General features: G+C 48.1%; 1 protein-coding gene and 2 non-coding genes across 3 annotated transcripts in view; all 3 read right to left on the bottom strand.

Moving 5' to 3' along the window:
* The window catches only part of LOC122796735 (desmoglein-2-like), a 1204637-nt gene that overhangs the window by 297868 nt on the left and 885535 nt on the right, over window positions 1–21234 (bottom strand). The window contains exon 10 of the mRNA XM_044065444.1: window positions 1101–1243. Coding sequence (XP_043921379.1) covers window positions 1101–1243 — 143 coding nt within the window. The remainder of the gene's footprint in view (window positions 1–1100; window positions 1244–21234) is intronic.
* Window positions 4802–8560, bottom strand: LOC122797516. The gene has a single exon (XR_006364191.1). It is a non-coding gene; the product is annotated as a 28S ribosomal RNA (ribosomal RNA).
* On the bottom strand, window positions 8969–9122 carry LOC122797346. Its single transcript, XR_006364080.1, has one exon. It is a non-coding gene; the product is annotated as a 5.8S ribosomal RNA (ribosomal RNA).

The following is a 21234-nucleotide window of genomic DNA, read 5'->3' as shown; positions in this document are numbered from 1 at the left end:
TGGAACAGTGTAGTGGCTTTTGACTGACACTAGAGATATATAGACCAGAGACTAGGGTGGCTGGGTGGCGGCTTGACTAGCAGATCCTTCTTTGTCTTCAGTCCATACTGGAATTTAGAAATAAATATGGTACTGCATCTGCAGTCAGATCTGAATTGCTGTAGCACTCTGTGCGTGTGTGGCATAAATTGTAACAACTATTTGCTACAGTTTAAGAAGAGAAAAGAGTTTTTTTTTATCCTTGATTCCAGTGCCAGATTTGGGGGTGGCACTGGGCGCAAAAATAGCTATCTGTACTTCTGACACAGGCACACAGACAGAGAATCATACATGCGTACACACACACACACACACACACACACACACACACACACACACACACACACACACACACACACAGAATAAAAGCTGTGGTATGCATCAGAGATAGCAGTTCCTCAGATGGCATTAGGCATCTTGCAGGTTGTAGGTGTTGCAAATGTGTGTACAGGCAAGTATACCTTTGGCTGTACTAACCTGTGTATGGCCTGTGTAATAGTAGACATTTTAATGCATCTCTTTGCATGTGCGTGTTGACCTATGTGTGTGCATGCATATGTGTGTGCATGTGTGTGTGTGTGTGTGTGTGTGTGTGTGTGTGTGTGTGTGTGTGTGTGTGTGTGCTCACTAACATCTGTGTGCTGGTATACTTCAGTGACTGTAACGTAACACAGTGATATTCATGTCTCCCTTGCTAGTTGTTTTCTCTCTTGTAAATTGCATTAGCATTACTATTCTTGATAAGTTGTTTATCTGTGTAGGTTCCATGCATGTTTAGCATGTATGACACCCACTTAAATAGTGTGTGCCATAATAGTGCAGTCCTGGTAATACGATGTCTGTCAATCACACGTGGGCTTTTTAATTTAATTTTTCTCATGCATAGTGTGTACCAAGTCTATGAATTCTGTCTGCATACATTACTGAATCACAGAATGAAAAAAATACTTAAAATACTGGAAATACAAATGTACATGCACTGCATTGTATTTTTTGAATATCATTTTCCGTGAGCCTTCAGTAGGAGTTAAAATGTTACACTGAATTATTTTTTTTTTTACCTGTGCTTATAGCCACTATTGTGGTATTATATGTTCCATTGACTACGTATGGTGACTCCCGATCTGGATATTTCCGAAGTTTAATAGCAGCAGTACTAGGGTCTATGTCTATCCAGTTGTCTGGGTCATACAGCTTTGCATATCTGTTTAAAAGATAAAATACTCATAAACAAGCTGAAAGGTTAGGTGGTACTAGTAAATAATCTGCATAAATAAAAATAAAAATATGGTACTAGAAACGCCCATTGGCAGTGTAGGGGAAATTATTTAAAGAAACCAGACAAAAATATTAAGCGCTTTCATCTCATTCAAAAGAGACAAACTGTTAAATATTGAACATTTAAATACCTTCATCAATTAATAACATATCTATCACATGGCTACAAACAACTGAGTTTTAAAGCCACGACCACAAACAATGAAAATGGGTATAATATTAGTATGTTTAAAATAATTCCCTGTGTATAATATAAAATAAACTGAACGTGTATCCTACTAGATACCATAGCACGCAATGCATTATATCTCATTTGCTCTCTCATATAAAAAGGTAAAATAGATATAAAATCATTTTCACATGGAAAGAACATGGCAGCCAGTTTAAACTGCCATTCTCTTTCTTTTTTCTTTAACTTATTCTTCCAGTTCCCACCTCTAGGTTCTAATCTTACAACTTCTAATATTCCAAACACAAATTTAACAAAATTATTACAGGTCTGTGAATGCCTTTATAATACATTATTAAGTTTTTTTATTTTTAATGTCATTCAGATATAAATAAATCCTGTTTTTTAAGGGATGTTCCATTTTGCCCACATAAGAATGTGCACATGAAATACACATAGCCAAATATACTACTCTATTTGTCAAGCAATTACCCTTCTGAAAATTAATTTGGCTATGTAATTTATTGTTTAAAGTGACTGCCCTTTCCTTGTTAATATGTGGACACTGGTTACACATTCCACAGGCTTTTGTCCCTGAAAGTAATGTCTGTGATGGATCAATTTTGCTTTCCAATAATTTTTTAAAATTACGCCCTGTACTATTGACAAATCTTGGTATCGTACCCACTTTTTTCAAGATATCTTGATTTGTCCTGAAAATAATCCAGTTAGCCCTGAAAGCTCCTTTGATCTCATCTGAAAGGTAATTGTAGTGCAAAATACAAGCCTTTTCATATACACTTTCCATATTCTGTCCTAGTGTGATAGCTGTATGAGGGGCAAGTCCTTTACCCAACAATGGAGTATATAAAACACCCTATTTCTTATATACTTCATCTAAAACTTCATTTATCAATGCTCTGGTGTATCCTCTCTCTTGAAACACGAGTGATATTTTTTCAAATTAATACAGGGCATTCTCACCGCTTGTCCCTTGATGATACTTCTTTTTTGTGTCAGGGGGGTGATTACTGCCAAAATGTAAATAACTGTTACAAAAAGTATTCTTTCTATAAATAACAGATCTAAATCCAAATGTATCATGTGAAATGAATGTATCAAGATAATTAATCCCTTTTCTGTCATAATTATATGTGAATTTTAAAAAAATCTGTAATTTGGTCCAAATATAACATAAAATGTTATATTACATCCTGTTGTCCATCCCACAGAATAGAAATGTCATCCACAAATCTTGAGTAACTTCTAATCCTGTGGCAAAAAGGACGATTCATCACATATTTAGTCTCCCACCCCAGTAATACTAAATTGGTATAGATGGGGGCACAAGCAGCCCCCATCGCAATGCCCTTTAGTTGTTGACAGTATTCTCCTTCAAAGTAAAGGAAGTTATTTTCAAGTACTAAATTCATTATTTCACATGCTAGGGTTATTTGTTCATGTGAAAGAGCTGAAAAAAACCAAACAACATATCCTCAAAGAAGGTAGTGCCATCTTTGAGTATGGCAGTAAAAAGGTCTCTAACATCGACTGTCTGGCAGTAGCTCTCTGGACCCCACAGCTGACCACCAGATGCTCCCTTGAAAACTTCCATCATGGGGAGGCTCTGCCTGACCCTGCTCATACAGGCAGGAACACTTCGGACCCTGTGGCCCTATGCCAGTTGCTCCCTTGAGGACTTCCATCGGGAGGTGCTCCGCCTGACCCCGCACTCCTGCAGCAGGAACAGCATGCATCCCCCCTGCCAGATGCTCCCTTGAGGATTTCTGCCTTGGGGGCCTCCACCTGACCACGCTCACCCAGGCAGGAGCTCTCGGGACCCTGTGGCCCAATGCCAGATGCTCCCTTGAGGACTTCCATCATGGCAGGGCTCCACCTAACCCCACTCACCCAGGCAGGAGCACTTCTGGCCCCCCAGCCTTCCATCAGCCCTTCCCTTAAGGACTTTAGTACCAGAGGAGGGGCACAATCCAGACCTTCTCACCCAGGTGGGAGTGCTCCATGCCCGGCAGCTTTCCACCCCGTCCCCCTTCCGGACATCCATCCTGGAGGGGGCCATGGCCTGGGCCCCTTCACACAGGTGGCAGCTCCTCCAGCCCAGTCATTTTCTGCCTCTTTCTCCCTTATGGACTTCCATCGGGAGGGACCCCCTCATGGCTTCCACTTCTACCCAGGTGGGAGAGCTCTTTTCCCTCGGTTACATAATAACTGGAGGCTGCCAAATCATAATGTGTCAACCCTGCCCTCAGATCCTCTCAGGAGATCTTCCTTTTGATCATTCACAGCCTCGTGGAACTCTGCTGGTCTGCAAGGCCTCAGCCAGACCCTCATCCAGACTTCTGTGACGCTGGTTCTTCCATTTGTCCTTCAGCTAGGGCTTTCAAACTCACACAGGATATGGCCCCTTATCCTGGCATCTTGGCCCATTTCATCTCGTGCCTCCATCTCTCTCCTCAGCAGTGCCAGGTGTTGACAAATGTGCTTCACTTTGAGCCTTCTGGCATGTGCCCCCTTGCCTCCTGAGTGGTGCCGTTCGCAGGGCGGCATCCCCACAGTACCGGTTGAAGGACCAAAGACTGACCCAATGTCTGCAGATGGTCCTGGGTGCAAGACACCACAGCGGCCATATATCCGCACCCATGGGGGCTGGGAGGAAAGGATCACAGATCTGGCTTCCGGGGGCAGCCCTCAGCATGACCTTGCTGTCGGATGACTCTCCTGGCTGGGCCTGGGTGCCAGACACCATGGCAGCTGTATCTCCGCATCTCTGGGGCCTGGGAGGATGGGATGGCAGACCTGGCTTCTGGGGGTTTCTCTCGGCATGCCCACACTGTCGGCCGACTCTCCCAGTCAGTCCTGGGTGCGAGATGCCATGGCAGCCATATCTCCTTTCCCTGGGAGCCATGAAGACGAGATCCCAGATATGGTTTTCCCGCAAAGACCTCTGCCCTCTCTCGGAAACCACACACCTGCCACCGGGTCACCCCTTTGGGGTCAACCCTTAAGCCCAGGTACACAATCCTCAGCCTCCTCTGCACCAGCACAGTCTCCAGGTATCTGGATGGGGGGCATTGGAGGGTGCTGAGTGAGGGGAGCGACCGGGGACCTCCTCCCACACTGGGTCGTGCACTGGCCACGCTCCCTCAATCCCCCCACTGGACCCCACACCTGCTGCAAAGGAGCAATGTCCTGCAGACAATATGGCCTTTAGGGGTAGGGGTGGCATGCAGCGATGGCCAGCCAATGAGGGTCCCACCTCTCCGCAAGGGAGCGCAGCCCATCCCCCCACCTGCGACAAATGCTTGGCTCGAGGACTGACTTTCAATAGATTGCAGCTTTTTGCTGCTCTGCTATGTGTGAAACCCTGACCCAGAATCAGGTCATCTACAAATGATTTAGCACCCAGTTCCCCATGAACGTGTGGTACATTGCTGGATGGAGGTGGCCCCCTTGCATCTGCACTCTGACCCATGATGAGCGGCGCTCCTCACCGACCTTGCGGCCAGCTATCCTTGGCCAACTGGAGATCTGCGGTATCGTTATGTTTAGTAGGGATTCTGACTTAGAGGCATTCAGTCATCACCCCACAGATGGAAGCTTCACATTATTGACTCCTCAGTGAAACACATACACCAAATGTCTGAACCTGCAGTTGCTCTCGTACTGAGCAGGATTAGTATCACAACAACACATCACCAGTAGGGTAAAACTAACCTGTCTCACATCGGTCAAAACCTAGCTCACGTTCCCTATTAGTGGGTGAACAATCCAACGCTTGGTGAATTCTGCTTCACAGTGATAGGAAGAGCTGACATCGAAGGATCAAAAAGCAAAGCTGCTATGAATGCTTGGCTGCCACAAGCCAGTTATCTCTGTGGTAACTTTTCTGACACCTCTTGCTTAAAACCCAAAAAGCCAGAAGGACCATGAGGCCCTGCTTTCATGGTCTGTATTCATATGGAAAATCAAGATCAAGCGAGCTTTTGCCGTTCTGCTCCATGGAAGGTTTCTGTCCTCCCTGAGCTCGCCTTAGGGCACCTGCATTACTCTTTGACAGCTGTACTGCCCCAGTCAAAATCCCCACCTGACACTGTCCCCAGAGCAGGTTGCACCCAGATACCCAGGCGTTGGAGCCAGAAGCAGAGCCCCAGTGGGGCTCACCCCCGCCTCACCTGGTAAAGGAAAAAACTATAAGAGTAGTGGTATTTCACCAGTGGCCGAGGCCTCCCACTTATTCTACACCTCTCATGTCTCTTCACAGAGCCAGAGTAGTCAAGCTCAACAGGGTCTTCTTTCCCCAATGATTCTGCCAAGCCCATTCCCTTGTCTGTGGTTTTGCTAGATAGTAGGTAGGGACAGTGGAAATCTTGTTCATCCAATCATGTGCATCACTAATTAGATGACGAGGTATTTGGCTACCTTAAGAGAGTCATAGTTACTCCTGCCGTTTACCCACGCTTCATTGAATTTCTTCACTTTGACATTCAGAGCACTGGGCAGAAATCACATCATGTCAATTCCTGTCTCGGGCCTTTGTGATGCTTTGTTGTAATTAAACAGTCAGATTCCCCTGGTCCATACCAGTTCTAAGTCAGCTGATAGCTGCCGGATGATGCATGATGCTGGTCGGGACAGGTGCCCACCACAGCCGGGGCAATCCACAGGAAGGGCCCAGTGTGTGTCTAGAGTCACTGCCACCATCCCCTCAGCCCTGCTGGGAGGGGGTAGCACAGCAAGGAGATGACGCCTCATCCAGACACGGTGTGCACCCAGCCCCGCTTCACGCCCGAGCCTGACCAACCCAGCCCTTAGAGCCAATCCTTATCACGAAGTTACAGATCTGGCTTGTCAACTTCCCTTACCTACATTGTTCTAAGATGCCAGAAGTTGTTCACCTTGGAGACCTGCTGCAGATATGGGTATGGCCTGGTTCAAGACTTACACCCTCTCGCCTGGATTTTCAAGGGCCGGCAAGAGCTCATCTGACACTGCTGGAACCGCAATGCTTTCCAGGGCATTGAGCCCTCTCTCAGGGAGAACCCATTCCAGGGCACCCTGCCCTTTACAAAGAAAAGAGAAGTCTCCCAGAAGCCCCTGCCAGCTTTTCTGGGATCGTTTGCATCACCACACTGGATGCCGCGAGGTGCCCGTCTCTGCTGCTCCAGATTCGAGGATCTGAACACCGACTCCCTTTCAATCGGCTGAGGGCGACAGAGGCCATCACCCATCCCTTCGGAACAGCACTTGCCTATCTCTCAAGACTGACCGACCCATGTTCAACTGCAGTTCACATGGAAACTTTCTCCACTTCGGCCTTCAAAGCTCTCATTTGAATATTTGCTACTACCACCAAGATCTGCACCCACGACTACTCCACTCGGGCCCTCGCCCTGGGTTTCAGTGCCACCACGGTGGCCCTCCTACTCATTGCGGCATAGCCCCCTTGGCTCCCAGTGCTGGCTATGGCCAGGTATGGGCCCGGTGCTCCAGTGCCATCCATTTTCAGGGCTAGTTGATTCGGCAGATGAGTTGTACACACTCCTTAGCAGATTCCAACTTCCATTACCACCGTCCTGCTGTCTACATCAACCGACACCTTTTCTGGTGTCTGATGAGTGTCAGCATTGGGCACCTTAACCTGGCATTCGGATCATCCCACAGCATCAGTTCTGCTTATCAAAAGTGGCCCACAGGGTGCTCACATTCCATGCCTAGCTCCAAGCCAGTGAGTCGGGGTTTATGCCCATTTAAAGTTTGAGAATAGGTTGAGATCATTTAGTCCTAAGACCTCTAATCATTCACTTTACCAGATAAAACTGAGTCCGCCGAGTGCCAGCTATCCTGAGGCAAACTTTGAACGGAATCAGTTACTAGATGGTTCAATTAGTCTTTCACCCCTATACCCAGGTCGGACAACTGATTTGCATGTCACAACCACTACGGACATCCACCAGAGTATCCTCTGGTGTCACCCTGTCCAGGCATAGTTCAACATCTTTTAGGTCCCACCAGGTGTGCTCACGCTCCACCTCCCCGACAGGATGGGTGAGACAGGCCTCAGGTGTGCCCCGTGAGCATGGTGGGAGGATCCTTCCACAGCCGGCGCACACCGGCCCTCACTTTCATTGCACCATAGGGTCTCCTGCCACCCTCGGACTTGCGCACCTGTTAGACTCTTTGGTCATGTTTCAAGATGGGATGGGTGCATCACCAACATCGCAGTGGACTCCAGACATCCAAGGTGAGCCCGCTGGCCTGGAGGTGGGATGTGGTCTGGCTGCATTGAGGGCAGTCTAGGCCAGTCCCACTGGGAGCCGGGGCCCCCCAGTCCCCACCATGAGAGTGGGGGCAGATGCAGCAGCAGTTGTCTCCCACAACCCCAGGGCATGGCAAGGGCTCATGCTGTGGGCTGTCACACTCACCTTCAGGGAGGGAGCCACATTCCATGCGGGCTTCCCGGCTGACCCCGAGCTAGTCTCTGCACACTGCCATGGAGGATGTGTGTTCGACAGTGGCCGGCATGCCTGTAGATGATCCTCCACCCCCCTGGAGGGGGAGGGAGATCTGCCTTGTCCTGGTGGGTGGTGCAGCTGCCGGGTTGAATCCTCTGGGTGGACCGCGGACCCTACCTGTTTATCACTGAACGGTTTCACGCCCTCTTGAACTCTCTCTTCAAAATTCTTTTCAACATTCCCTTATGGTACTAGTCCACTATCAGTCTCATGCCAGTGTTTAGCCTTAGATGGTGTTTACCACCTGCTTTGGGCTGCATTCACAAACAATCCGACTCTGGAAAGACCTGATCCTGACACGCCAGGGGCCACCACCAGCCTCACACCATCTGCGGGCTGAGCCTCGATCACAAGGACTTGGGCCCCCTGGGTGGCACTGGGGAGACAGACTTCTGTACATCACATTTCCCTGCACCCGTCACATGAGTTGAGATTCAGCACTGGGCTCTTCCCTCTTCACTCGCCGTTACTGTTTATTTTCTTTTCCACCACTTAGTAATATGCTTAAATTCGATGAGTCACCACATCTGATCTAAGGTTGTGTTCCGATCATGGTCGTTGGGGGCGGCAGGACAGCGGGGGCCTTGGGGGCAGATGGACTACCCATCATGCTCCTCAGGCCACCGCGTGTCCCCGCTCCCCACCGCCGGACACCGGACGGTGGAGGAGGATGGCTGATGTGAAGCTGACATGTGGGAATCAGGTGGGTGAGTGTCTGGCTCCACCCTGAGAGGGCAGCGGTAACACCAACATCTGCCTGGTGGCAGGCCGGATGTGTACCTGCTCCCTCCTGTCCTCAGGTAGGCTTCCCGGCTTGGGGTGGCAGGATACTCCTCTCCTCCATCCGCATCTCTCCCTGAGGGGATGGGGAGCCCATGGCAGGTTCTCTCAACTCCCCAGGTGTGCTCTCGATCGAGGCTGGATGGGCCAGGGGTGATGGAAGGCATGATGACCCTCAGACAGGCATAGCCCCAGGAGTAACCAGGAGCCACAAAGTGCATTCAAAGTGTTGATGATAAATGGGCCCTGCAATTCACATTAGTTCTCACAGCTAGCTGCATTCTTCATCAATGCACAAGCCGAGTGACCCACTGCTCAGAGTCATACAGTTCTCATTAACCAGGGGCACCGCTGTCCATGCAGCATTGCACCACGAGATGAGTATGTGAGATTTCACGGGTGTCATCACGGGCACCCAGACTGGGGTTACTGGCCCCATGCCAGATGGCGGCAGGGAGCCCTGTGGTGGCCAGCATGCGGCTACACTCCTGACCTTCTGGGTCTTTGAACTGATGCCCTGTGTGGAGTGGGGCATCCTCCACAGGTACCCATGACTGACATCAAGGGGAGAAGACTCCAGAGTGACACCCCAGGGGTGACCCCACATGGCCAGAGGGGAGGCCACCACCCCCCACTGGGATGGCACACTCTGCCTCCCCCTACCACATGGGGAGCCAGCCATCTCAGTGGCACATGGCAGACTGCACCACTGGGCCAGCTGCACCCTCCACTACCATCCTCTCATGGCAGTAGAGGAGCGCCTGCACCTCCCACTGCATGTAAGGGAACCCCTCCCTCTCACTGCCAGGAGGCAAGGAAAGACAGACACCACCCCTCCTCTCACTCCCTCCTCTCTATCCTCCCTCCCTCCCTCCCCTGGGAGCTGTGGGCTCAGTCCTGCCAGCCTCCACCAGGATGCAATGAGATATAGGATTCAGAGAGAGACAGAGAGAGAGAGAGAGAGAGACATAGAGGATCAGGGCAACGGAGCAAGGAGAGGCCGTGGTGCCTGAGGACCACGCTGTCCTGGGACCCTTAGTGTTAATGATCCTTCCCCAGGTTCACATATGGAAACCTTGTTATTACTTCCTCTATATAGTCAAGTTTGATCGTCTTCTTGGCACACCACTGGGGCCGTGACCGACTCCAGCAGGGCCGATCCAAGGACCTCACTAAACCATTCAACTGGTAGTAGCGACAGGCCATGTGTACAAAGGGCAGGGACTTAATCAACATGAACTTATGACCCACACTTACTGGGAATTCCTTATTTGTGGGGAATAATTGCAATCTCCAGTCCCTATCATGAATGGGGTTCAGCAGATTACCTGGATCTGTCGGCCAAGGGTAGACACATGCTGATCCATACAGTGTAGCACACGTGCAGCCCCAGACATCTAAGCACATCACAGACCTGTTATTGCTCAATCTCGTGTGGCCAAAAGCCACTTGTCCCTCTAAGAAGTTGGAGATGACCACACTGGGCTGCAGAACTAGTTAGCATAGCGGAGTCTCATTCATTATCAGAATTAACCAGACAAATCACTCCACCAACTAAGAACGGTTATGCATCACCACCCACAGAATCGAGAAAGAGCTATTAATCTGTCAATCCTTTCCGTGTCCGGGCCGGGTGAGGTTTCCCATTCTGAGTCAAATTAAGCCACAAGTTCTACTCCTGGTGGTGCCCTTCTGTCAGTTCCTTTAAGTTTCAGCTTCGTAACCATAGTCCCCCCAGAACCCAAAGACTTTGGTTTCCCAGAAATTGCCCGGCAGGTCATGGGAATAACACCACCAGATTGCTAGTCAGCATCGTTTATGGTCGGAACTATGACAGTATCTGATTGTCTTTGAACCTCTGACTTTCATTCTTGAATAATGAAAGCATTCTTGGCAAATGCTTTCACTTTTATTCGTCTTGCGCCAGTCCAAGAATTTCACCTCTAGTGGCACAATACAAATGCCCCCTGCAGTCTCTCTTAATCATGGCCCCAGTTCTAAAAACCAACAAAATAGAACCAGAGTCCTATTCCATTATTCCTAGCTGAAGTATTCTGGTGATTGGCCTGCTTTGAACACTCTAATTCTTTCAAAGTAAATGCTTCAGACCCCCAGGACATTCAGTTAAGCACATCGAGGGAGTGCTGAGAGGCAGGGGCTGGGACAGGTGGTAGTTCATCTAGCGGTTGACCGCCAGCCCAATCCCAAGATCCAATGACAAGCTTTTTAACTGCAGCAACTTTAATATACATTATTAGAGCTGGAATTACTGCAGCTGCTTGCACCAGACTTGCCCTCCAATAGATCCTCATTACAGGATTTAAAGTGTACTCATTCCAATTACAGGGCCTCGAAAGAGTCCTGTACTGTTATTTTTCTTCACTACCTCCCCAAGTCAGGAGGTTGTAATTTGTGTGCTTGCTGCCTTCCTTGGATGTGGTAGTCATTTCTCAGGCTCCCTCTCTGGAATTGAACCCTGATTCCCCATTACCCGTGGTCACGTAGGCACAGATAGTACCATCAAAAATTGATAGGGCAGACATTCGAATGTCACGTCGCCACCACAAGGGCATGTGATTGGCCCGAGTTTATCTAGAGTCACCAAAGCTGCTGGGTTGAGACCCGGATTGGTTTTGGTCTGATAAATGCACACATCCCCAGAGGTCAGCGCCCGTCAGCATGTATTAGCTCCAGAATAACCACAGTTATCCAAGTAATGGTGGAGCGATTAAAGGAACTATAACTGATTTAATTATCCATTCATAGTTTCACTGTAGCATCCATGTGCACCGAGACTTGCATGACTTAATCTTTGAGACAAGCATATGCTACTGGCAGGATCAACCAGATAGGAGCACCTCGGTGGGCAGGTGGAGTGGAGGGGCCAAAGCCCGCACCTTTGCCAACAGGAGGGGTTCCTCTCCACATGGAGGGGACACCCTGGGTCATAGTCGTGGACCTGCAACTGCGACCCTGGAGGGCCATGGGCCTGCGTGGTGTGCATCAGCACTCAGAGACAGGGAGAAGTGGGAAAGAGCCCCCCATGCTTTGGCCAGGCACGAATTCCGGGAGATGGTGGCCATGCCACGGGACTCCTTCGCCTCAGCCTGGGCTCACATCAGTCTTGCCTCGACTTCCTCCCTGAGGGGCACAGAATGCTCTGCAACCCCACCTGCACTTTGCTCCTGGGGTGGAGAAGCTCGACCCACAAGCAGTGACCCACATAGCCATGCCGCAGGGGCCCTCCACCAGTGGTAGTTGGTCTGCCCAATCGATCGATGGATGGTGGGTCAAGGCATCTCGATCCCACATGGACACCTGGCAGGATGTCACCCAGGGCTGGGACCAGGACTCTTGATGGGGCACACTGTCTTCCCTCTCCCGGGGCTGGGACCCGGACTGGGGCACTCAGACTCATGCATTCCGATGGGACACCCTATCATCCCTTGACTCCCAAAGGCTGCCAAATTGTGCCAGATCATGCGTGCCCATCTGCCCTTCCAGGGGACATACCTGGCTGAGGGCCAGATCCGCTCTCATATGGACTTCTGGACAAGGGGAAGAGGCTCAAGAGAGGGAGCCTCGACCCCGTGCAGACACGTGACAGGACATCGCCCAGGGCTGGGACTGGACTCTGAAGGGATGCCCCATCATCCCTTTATTCCTGGAGGCTGCCAAATCATGCCAGATCATGCGTGCTCACCTGATGATTGAGGGAGTGAACCTGCAGGTGCAACCACCCCAACGGAACTCCCCTCGGCCACAGAGGGGCAGATCAACTCTCATATGGACTTCCAAGTCCACCTTCTTTCTGATCCAGAGCTATTCTGGGGACTTTTTTCCAGAATGCCTTTGAGAATGGGGCGGGGTTGGATGCCTTTGCCTAGCCAGGAGCTCTGCAGGCCCGCAGACCTCCGCACAAAGCTCCCTTAAGGACTTCTGTCAGGGCCTACCATGGCAGCCCTCCCCTCGACCCCGTAGAGAGAGCTCTTTACCCGGCCATGGCCCAAGGCTCACCCCGGGGACCCCGCCACCTCCATGTCCCCTGCAGGCTGCCAAACCATGCTGTGTCCCTGTGCCCTTAAAGCCTCTCAGGGGGACCTCACTCAGATCCCACCTGCCCTCATGGAACTCCCATCAGCTGCCGAGGGGCAGGCCCACTTTTATTGGGACTTCTGAGCCTCCCTCCTTTATGGTCCAGAGCCATTCTGGGGACTTTATGACATTTCAGGGATGCCGTCGGGAAGTGGGTGAAGTCGGATGCCTTCTCCCTGCCTGGCAGGAGCTCTCCACACCCCACAGCCCTACGCCAGATGTTCCCTTGAGGACTTCCATTGTGGGGGGCTCCGCCTGACCCCGCTCATCCAGGCAGTAGCACTCCAGACCTGCGGCCCTATGCCAGCCATTCCCATGAGGACTTCTGTCCCACTGGGGGGGCAAGATCCAGACCCCCTCAACCAGGTAGGAGCACTCCCTGCCCAGCCACCTTCCACCTCTCTCCCCTTTCTGGACTTTCACCAGCACAGACTCCCCCTCTGGGCTTCCACTTCTTTCCAGGTGGGAAAGCTCCCCCAGTCTACATATCTCCTGAAGGCTGCCAAACCGTACTGTGTCCCTGTGCCCTCAGAACCTCTCAGGGGGACTTCACTCAGATCCTGGCCAGCCTCGTGGAACTTCCCTCGGCCGCCGAGGGGCAGGCCCACTCTCATCAGGGCTTCCATGTCCCCCTGCTTTCTGGTCCGGAGCACTGCGGTCCATGTCTCCCACATATCCCCTGCTGGCCGCCAAACCGCAAAGTGTCACAATGCCCTTGGAGCCACTCAGAGGAAGCGCCCTCTGATCTTTTACAGCCTTGTGGCGCAATGCTGGGCCGCGAGGCCTCAGACAGACCTTCATCGGGACTTCCGTGGCACAAGTTCTCACCTTTGCCCTCCATCCAGGGATTTCAAACTCATACACAGGGGCAGCATGCAGCCCCCCCAGCCAGATGCTCCCTTGAGGATTTCCATCTTGGGGGCCTCCACATGACCATGCTCACCCAGACAGGAGCTCTCCAAACCCCACAGCCCTATGCCAGACACTCCCTTGAAGACTTCTGTCATGGGGGGGCACATATCTCCTGAAGGCACCAAGCCATGCTGTGTTCCCATGCCCTCAAAGCCTCTCAGGGGGACCTCCCTCCAATCCCAGCCGGCCTTGCGGAAGTCCCTTTATAACTTAGGTAAAGATGTTAATATACACTAGCTACTATTAATAATTCTTCTTACCTCAGAAGTAGCCATATTATATGTTGTAACATACGTAACCCAGTTTCTCATATAGAAATTGTCAGAATTTAAAACAGAAGCTTTGTTATAAAGACATATGTGTTAGGAATTGTGGGGTAATGGCAGTTAAATAAGGTACCCTTCCCTGTTACAACTGTAGCTGTTGTGATGTTATTAATAAAAATAATATTTTCAACATCTAATAACTAGGAAGAATTATATATTTTCTGGTTTAGCAACATGTGCTACAGCAAATATTATATACCTGGCTACTTGTAACAGATGTCAGGCATTTTATGTTGGGAAATCTACCAGAAAACTGAAAGAAAGAATAACTGAGCACCATTCAGAAATTAGGAGAAAGACTGGTACTAATTTCCTGGCCAAGCATGTTAATACATATGGAAATGCACATAAATTATCTTTTAGGCTGATAGAGTGTATAAGGATATACGAGGGGGAGATTTAAACAATAAGCTTGAGATGAAGGAATATCAATGGATAATATGCCTTTGTGCAGATGTGTCACTGGGTTTAAATCAGACTGTTTCTTTAAAACCTGTATTAAGGTATAAACAAATGTGTTTGAAATGGAGACCTGTGCTTTTAAAATTATTGTTCTTAACTAGGATTGATTGCTTAATTGAATAATTAATGGCTGTGTGATTTTTGATAGCATAAATATGGCTAGTATGTGTTAGTATTTTATACACTGATGAAGGGTTTGTTTGACCTGAAAACTCTGTTTTATTAAACGCTTGTTCAACATCAGCGTTGCTTGGTTTGTTTCATACTGCATCCAATATTGGTTTTATGAACTAAGCTTTGTCATGCAACTGTGTGGCTAGCCTGAATGTGGTCATGTTTGTGTGTGAACCTGGTACAGCATTATACGTTATGTTATGGAGCCATAGGACATGTGAACCTAACTAGCATAATGGCCATTCAGCCCTCACAATTGGAGACATTGGAGGATCAGCACATATTGCCCCAGTCCAAGAGGGACTTAGGCAGCCATTGTGTGTTGAAATGATGGTTGCCCAGCCAAACAAAAAGATGGCATGTACTAAGGTGCACTGAGGTGCTCTGTGTACCTTTAGGCAGGGTCTGTTTCAAGGGTGTGTTTATGTCTGCTAAGCAAATGTCTCCCACAAGCATGTAGCACTTATGTCACATAGTAGGTTAATGTCCATAGAGTGAGTTATCCATCTACTATGCTCCCTACAGATATGCATATGCACTCCAGCAGGGTCACACCTTGCTCTGTATGCAAGGCACAGATCACCTCTGAGTAGACTATATGCCACAGGTGGCAATGACACCCATTGCAGATGAACGGCAGTGGGCACATACTGAAGATGTGTGGTGGCCTTCTGAGGGACCATGCTGTTATGTGTAAGTGCCAGTACAGCTTGGTAGGGTACATCAACAAATGTCTGTTGGAGTCAGGCATTGGCATGCTGAGGGAAGAGTATGTGGAGGCTATGAGTATGTCACCTGGGGTGACAGTGGCCTCAGCTATGCCATATGACTCCTGCCATACCACTGTAGAGACATTGTGATCTGAGGCACATTAGGTGTACACCTGTGTGGTCAGGTTTGTGTGCCCACTTTTCAACCCTGGGAATGTACAGCACATGTTTGCACTGATGTGCTGTTAACTGGGTACATATGGTATAGCTACTACATATATATTCACTCAGTGATTATGGTCATTATCAGGCATGTGTTTGCAATATCCTCCTGCAGCATACTGACATAGCACAGATACTCGGAGTGTTCACAATTGGCAGGCAGCAGCCAACAGTGTTAGCTTCAGTCATTCAGTACTCATGTGTATTGTAATGACATACAGTCCAAGCAGTAGATGACTCAGGACTGCACCCTGTTGAGCACCACTGTTTACAGCTCTGCTAATGGAATTTAATGTCTCCATGTTGTGCATGTCTGCCATTAAAGGGCAATTTAACGAGCCCTACAATGACAGTATCATGAATGCCTACATGGGTGCTTTGTACATGTTGCTTGAATGGGTGATACAGTCAGAAAGCTTGGCTCAGTCTGGGGGTTGGATGGCCTGATGTACCCTCATCCATGTCCCTGCTGACTGCCTTGGAAAAATCCACCACATGTTACAGCCATGTACCCCCTATCACACATCCAAAGTGTGTACACTCAACTGTGTGTACACCACAGATATGTACGCTGTGCAGCTCCATGATGCTCACCCCTACGGGCATACAGTTATGGAAAGTTACACAATGAGTTTTATAGTTATGTCGGTCAATGGACTTGCCACCTCTGTGCAAGGGTAGAACAGGTGCTGTAGTCCACTCAGCTGGTGGGCAGATAATAGTGTCTGCATGAATGCAAGGGCTACCCAATGGTATTACTAACCCATGTCAGATCACAAGTGGGTGTCAGCCTGGAATGTTAGCATGTGCAATTGATGCTGTGTGCCTTCCATTGTGAGGCCTGCTACAAACTGCTCTGTCAATGTGGCAGGTATGCGGCAGGTTGTAGGACTGTCATGTGTCACACATGGTGGAGACTGGGGAGTGTACGTGATGCAGACAGTGTGGGAGTACAGGTTAGCTATGGGTACAGACCCATCATATGTAGCATCATGATGTCTGCGGTCAGTGACTATCTGGGCCTGTCCTTTGGGGTTACACATATCACTACACTATGTGTACCAGTCCTGATTTGTGTGAGTGCCAACAGGAGTCACTTTGTTTATGTAACATCACAACAACATGACAATCATAACTGATACTGGCCAACTGTCTGAACAGGACACAGGGTATTTTGTAGATAGGTAAACACCACCAGCAAAGCTTGTAGATGTGTAAGTTCCAAAAATACAAGTGACATGTGTCAAGGGTAGTGGACCTTATCACAAATTATGAATGAATGGGTACGCTGACTGCTGCCAATGTCCTTGTTAGACTGTCATACACATATGAACCTATGGAGACATGCACATATACTGCTGTACCTTGCTGATGTCATATTTCCTCTGTGTTGCCATGCCATCCTGTGCTGCCTTACTGCCATTGTGTGTCCATAGGTTATCCCCTCAGATTCCTGGAACAGAAGCATACACAGGTCTGTGACATACCTGTCATTGTGCAACAATACCGCCTGTACAACATCATACAACAAAAGGTACACAAAAGTATGTTGTGTACTCATGACACATGCCAGCATACAGTATATGTTGTTGACTACTACAAGAAGCATGACAACACAAGTCTGCAGTACACAAGTACATGTCAAGTAATACAGTCACCCTGTGCATCAGATACATAGCTTCATGTGCCTGCATCGATGAGACGGATGACAGGGATGTGGCACATGTATCATTAAATGCATAGGGTGTAGTGTGGGGTTGTTGGAGGCCTAGTCAGGCCCAAATGGTTGACAGCATGTGTGTGAGTCAGGAAGCGGAGTGGGTTTGATGGACCATGGAGAGATGCTGTGTGTCTGTAGGTGACCTGCATGTGATAGTGGTGTTTGAGTGTGTTTGTGTACACAGTCAAACTCAGTGCTAGCCCTACACATGTGTGTAGTGGACAGCTTTGGACCATACATGGTAGAGTTGATAGTTCACCATCTCCAGACCTGAACAAAGGAACTGCCCCTGCCAGGAGTTGCACTGGCACCACCTTGCCCAAGGTTAGATGTGCTAGTACCTGATGGTGACTGCTGTCTGCTGGGACCATGTCCCTCATGGGACCAGCTAGGACCATGAGCCCATGGCCTTCCATGTCATGGTTGGACAGCAAACTCCCCTCTGTACGGCTGGATATACTGCCACTATAGGAGCATACCTGTGTATGGCAGTGTGGAATCTCAGCAGATGGTGTTGCTGACCTACATCCATGGGTCTGATTCCCTACTCCAACCACATTACAGCACATGCAATGTGCATTCTAAGACAGGCACTGTCTCAGCCCACCATCTGTCCACTGCATCAGTGAACCGATCCAGGGTGTCCCTAGTGTGGTGGAAGCAGTCACAGATGTCAGAGTGTGCTGCATCCATAACTCTAAGCATAAATCTGGTGTTCCATTCAGAACATGTTAGTGCCTCCATGATGGCTTGAAACATACTCCGAGTGACCCATGATGTGGATGGACAGCAGTCCTCCTACAAGCACTCTTGTCAATCCACCTGTGTAGGACCTCGCAAGCTCTCTGGCTATGGCCAGTGTCTACACTCACTGAAGCCATAATTGCCACACTGCCATGTTCAAGGATGCCACCCTCTGAGTGTCCATCATCTGTGGCCTCTGGGGACTAGGTATGTGTGGGCATACTGACTGTGTGCAGTGACAATGGGGGCAGAAGGGGGATATCAACATCTGGGACAGATTAATCCCCTGATAACCCCATCTGTGCCTCACTGTGGCCACCATCATCATCAGAGTCCAAAGAGACACTGACATTACGTTGTGTGAAGGAGGGTTCCTAACCTCCCTCCGTCACCTGTGGCAACCAAGACAAAAGCAGTACATTACTACCAGCACTATTATGTATGGAAATTCTACATAGACTCATAATAATGGGGATCCACAACTGCATTACCAATCTCACATCTTCTCATCTCCACTGTCATGCACAACGCACCTTCTCACAACAAAATACACATTCCACTCAAGCCCTTTATAAAAGGCACATCAGGTAAATCATGTAAAACTTGGCCTGTATAATTTAACTTTAAGTTATGCAATATGATATTATACTTGATAAAACAACACTTAACATCCAGTACACCTATCTTGACAAAGATATAGACATATATGTTTCAATGCCTAAGGTATGTACCATCACCCATTCTGTTTTTAGAAGGCATGTTGGATTAATTTACTCATGTAACCCTGGAGACGTATTGGCTCTTAACTATAACTGCACAAGTGTTTCAGTTCATTCAACTACAGTGCTGTAGTTAAACACTCAGGGAACCTTGAGTATATGTTCCAGACTGGAACACACCAACATTCTACTCTGGTTACACTCAACATTAATTGTACATAGGCCATTATTCTGGCCCTTAACTTTAATAGCATAGATATCTTACATAATAATACAGCATCAAGCTTACCAGGAGCAGGACCAAGCCTGGGACAACACCTGGCAGACCTGTAAAAAGGTGAGGGTGAGGTTATTTTGGTACAACTGCATATTGCAGCACAACAAGATAATACCCGCATATGTCACATTTACAGTTGCTACTGTGTTACTTGATGTTACTTATCTCTGCTTAATATCTGAGCTTTGGCCAGCTAAGATTTACCTGAAATCAGCTGGACATACAAGTGAATTTAAGTACACTTTTATCTGCTCTTTTTCATATAGTACTGTGTTTAATTTATTTATGCTGTCTCTCTACAGAGTATTTGTTAGAATTTCTGTGTAGCCATTGATAGCAGTGGGGGGGTATTTTCACTCATCACTGATATTCTGTCCTGCCTTATATAAGTGGTACATTTTGGGTTATCTCTGCTTAATATCTGAGCTTTAGCCAGCTAAGATCTACCTGAAATCAACTGCACGTATAAGTGAATTTAAGTACACTTTTATCTGCTCCTTGTGTGGAGTCTGCATGTCTTCCCCCTGGTCGAGTGGAATTTGAAAGACATGCGTGAATGGGTATGCCTTCGTTGAAGGTTGGGCACCAAGCTGGCACCTTGGCACCATATAAATCGACTGCCAATCATTAGCAGACCGGAGTTCCACTGTGGCAACCCCTAACCAGGAAAAGCTGAAAGAAAAACAACTGTATTTAATTTTTTAATTGTGTTTCTCACTGAATATTAACTCAACTGAAGTTGTGGCTGTCTCTCTACAGTTAGTTCCCCACCCATCCTCCCTGTTCTTGTTTTGGTGTTAATGTTGGTGGCTTTGAAACTGCCTGCCCCTCTTGTAGATTTGTATTTGGATACTCCTTCTGGGCCCATCTCATTTGCTCACTCAACTGAGTGCAGTCAGACCATATTTTGATTTCAGGCACTCCTACTGTGTACAAAGAGAGTATTTGGGAAGGACAACCCCTGTAGCCTCTTAATCCTGCTCTGTTCCCTCCCTCAGAAAAATAAATAAATAAATAAATAATATATACATATATATATATATATATATATATATATATATATATATATATATATATATATATACACATATATATATATATTTTTTTTTCAGCTGCTCTTACTGTAACTGTCTTAGTTGCTGTTCTGTGTGCTGTTATCTGTTCAGCCGCTCTTACTCTGCACTTATTACTGGTTGTTAGTAGCCTTCTAATTTACTGCCTTCTGCACTTGTTTTTTAGTCATTTGTTAATTTTATTGCATTTATTTGAACTGTATTTGCCGTAGTGTTGCTACACACTCAGGTGTGCTGGCCTGGACTGCAATTTGAGTTGCATTTACTGTTGTTTTAGCTGCTTTTCTGTAAAAAAAAATTCTAAGCTTGTTTCCTGTCTTTCCTGTAACTAGTCTAGTCCAGATACAGACTTGCTGTATCCAGGACTGTTGGTAAGCTTCTGAACCCCCCCAAGCCTTTCTGTGTTGGAGAGAAGCCTTCTTGCTTATCAGTGGGAGTGGTAAGCGCTAGGTAGCCTATCTACCATGGTAAAAGTGGATTTTGGCCCAGAAATTGTAGTTCATTGGCCGTTTGGGCAGTTTTTCCATCTCTTTCTACTTTCTGGTTTAAAAGCCCATTTTGCGTTTGGTCCCCGCCTTTCCTGTAGCTAGTAGTGCAGGTACAGATTTGCTGTATCCAGGACTGTTGGTAAGCGTCTGATCCCCCCAAGCCCTTCTGTGTTGGAGAGAAGCCTTCTAGCTTATCAGTGGTAGTGGTAAGCACTAGGTAGCCTATCTACCACAGGTTGAGTGGTTTCTGGCCTAGAAAGAATAGTTTATTGGCCGTTTGGGAAGCTTTTCCAGCTCTTTCAACCTTCTGATTTAAAAGCCTGTGTTTGCACTTGTTTCTTGCCTTTCCTGTTACTAGTCTAGTCCAGGTACATATTTGCTGTATCCAGGACTCTTTGTAAGCTTCTGAGCCCCCCAAGCCTTTCCGTGTTGGAGGGAAGCCTTCTAGCTTATCAGTGGGAGTGGTAAGCACTAGGTAGTCTATACTCCATGGGAAGAGTGAATTTTGGCCCA

This window comes from Protopterus annectens, chromosome 3.part0, assembly GCF_019279795.1.
Source record: "Protopterus annectens isolate FY-2018-M chromosome 3.part0, PAN1.0, whole genome shotgun sequence".
NCBI lineage: Eukaryota > Metazoa > Chordata > Ceratodontiformes > Protopteridae > Protopterus > Protopterus annectens.
Note: the sequence above shows the minus strand (reverse complement) of the source record. Positions and strands in the feature narration are given on the sequence as shown.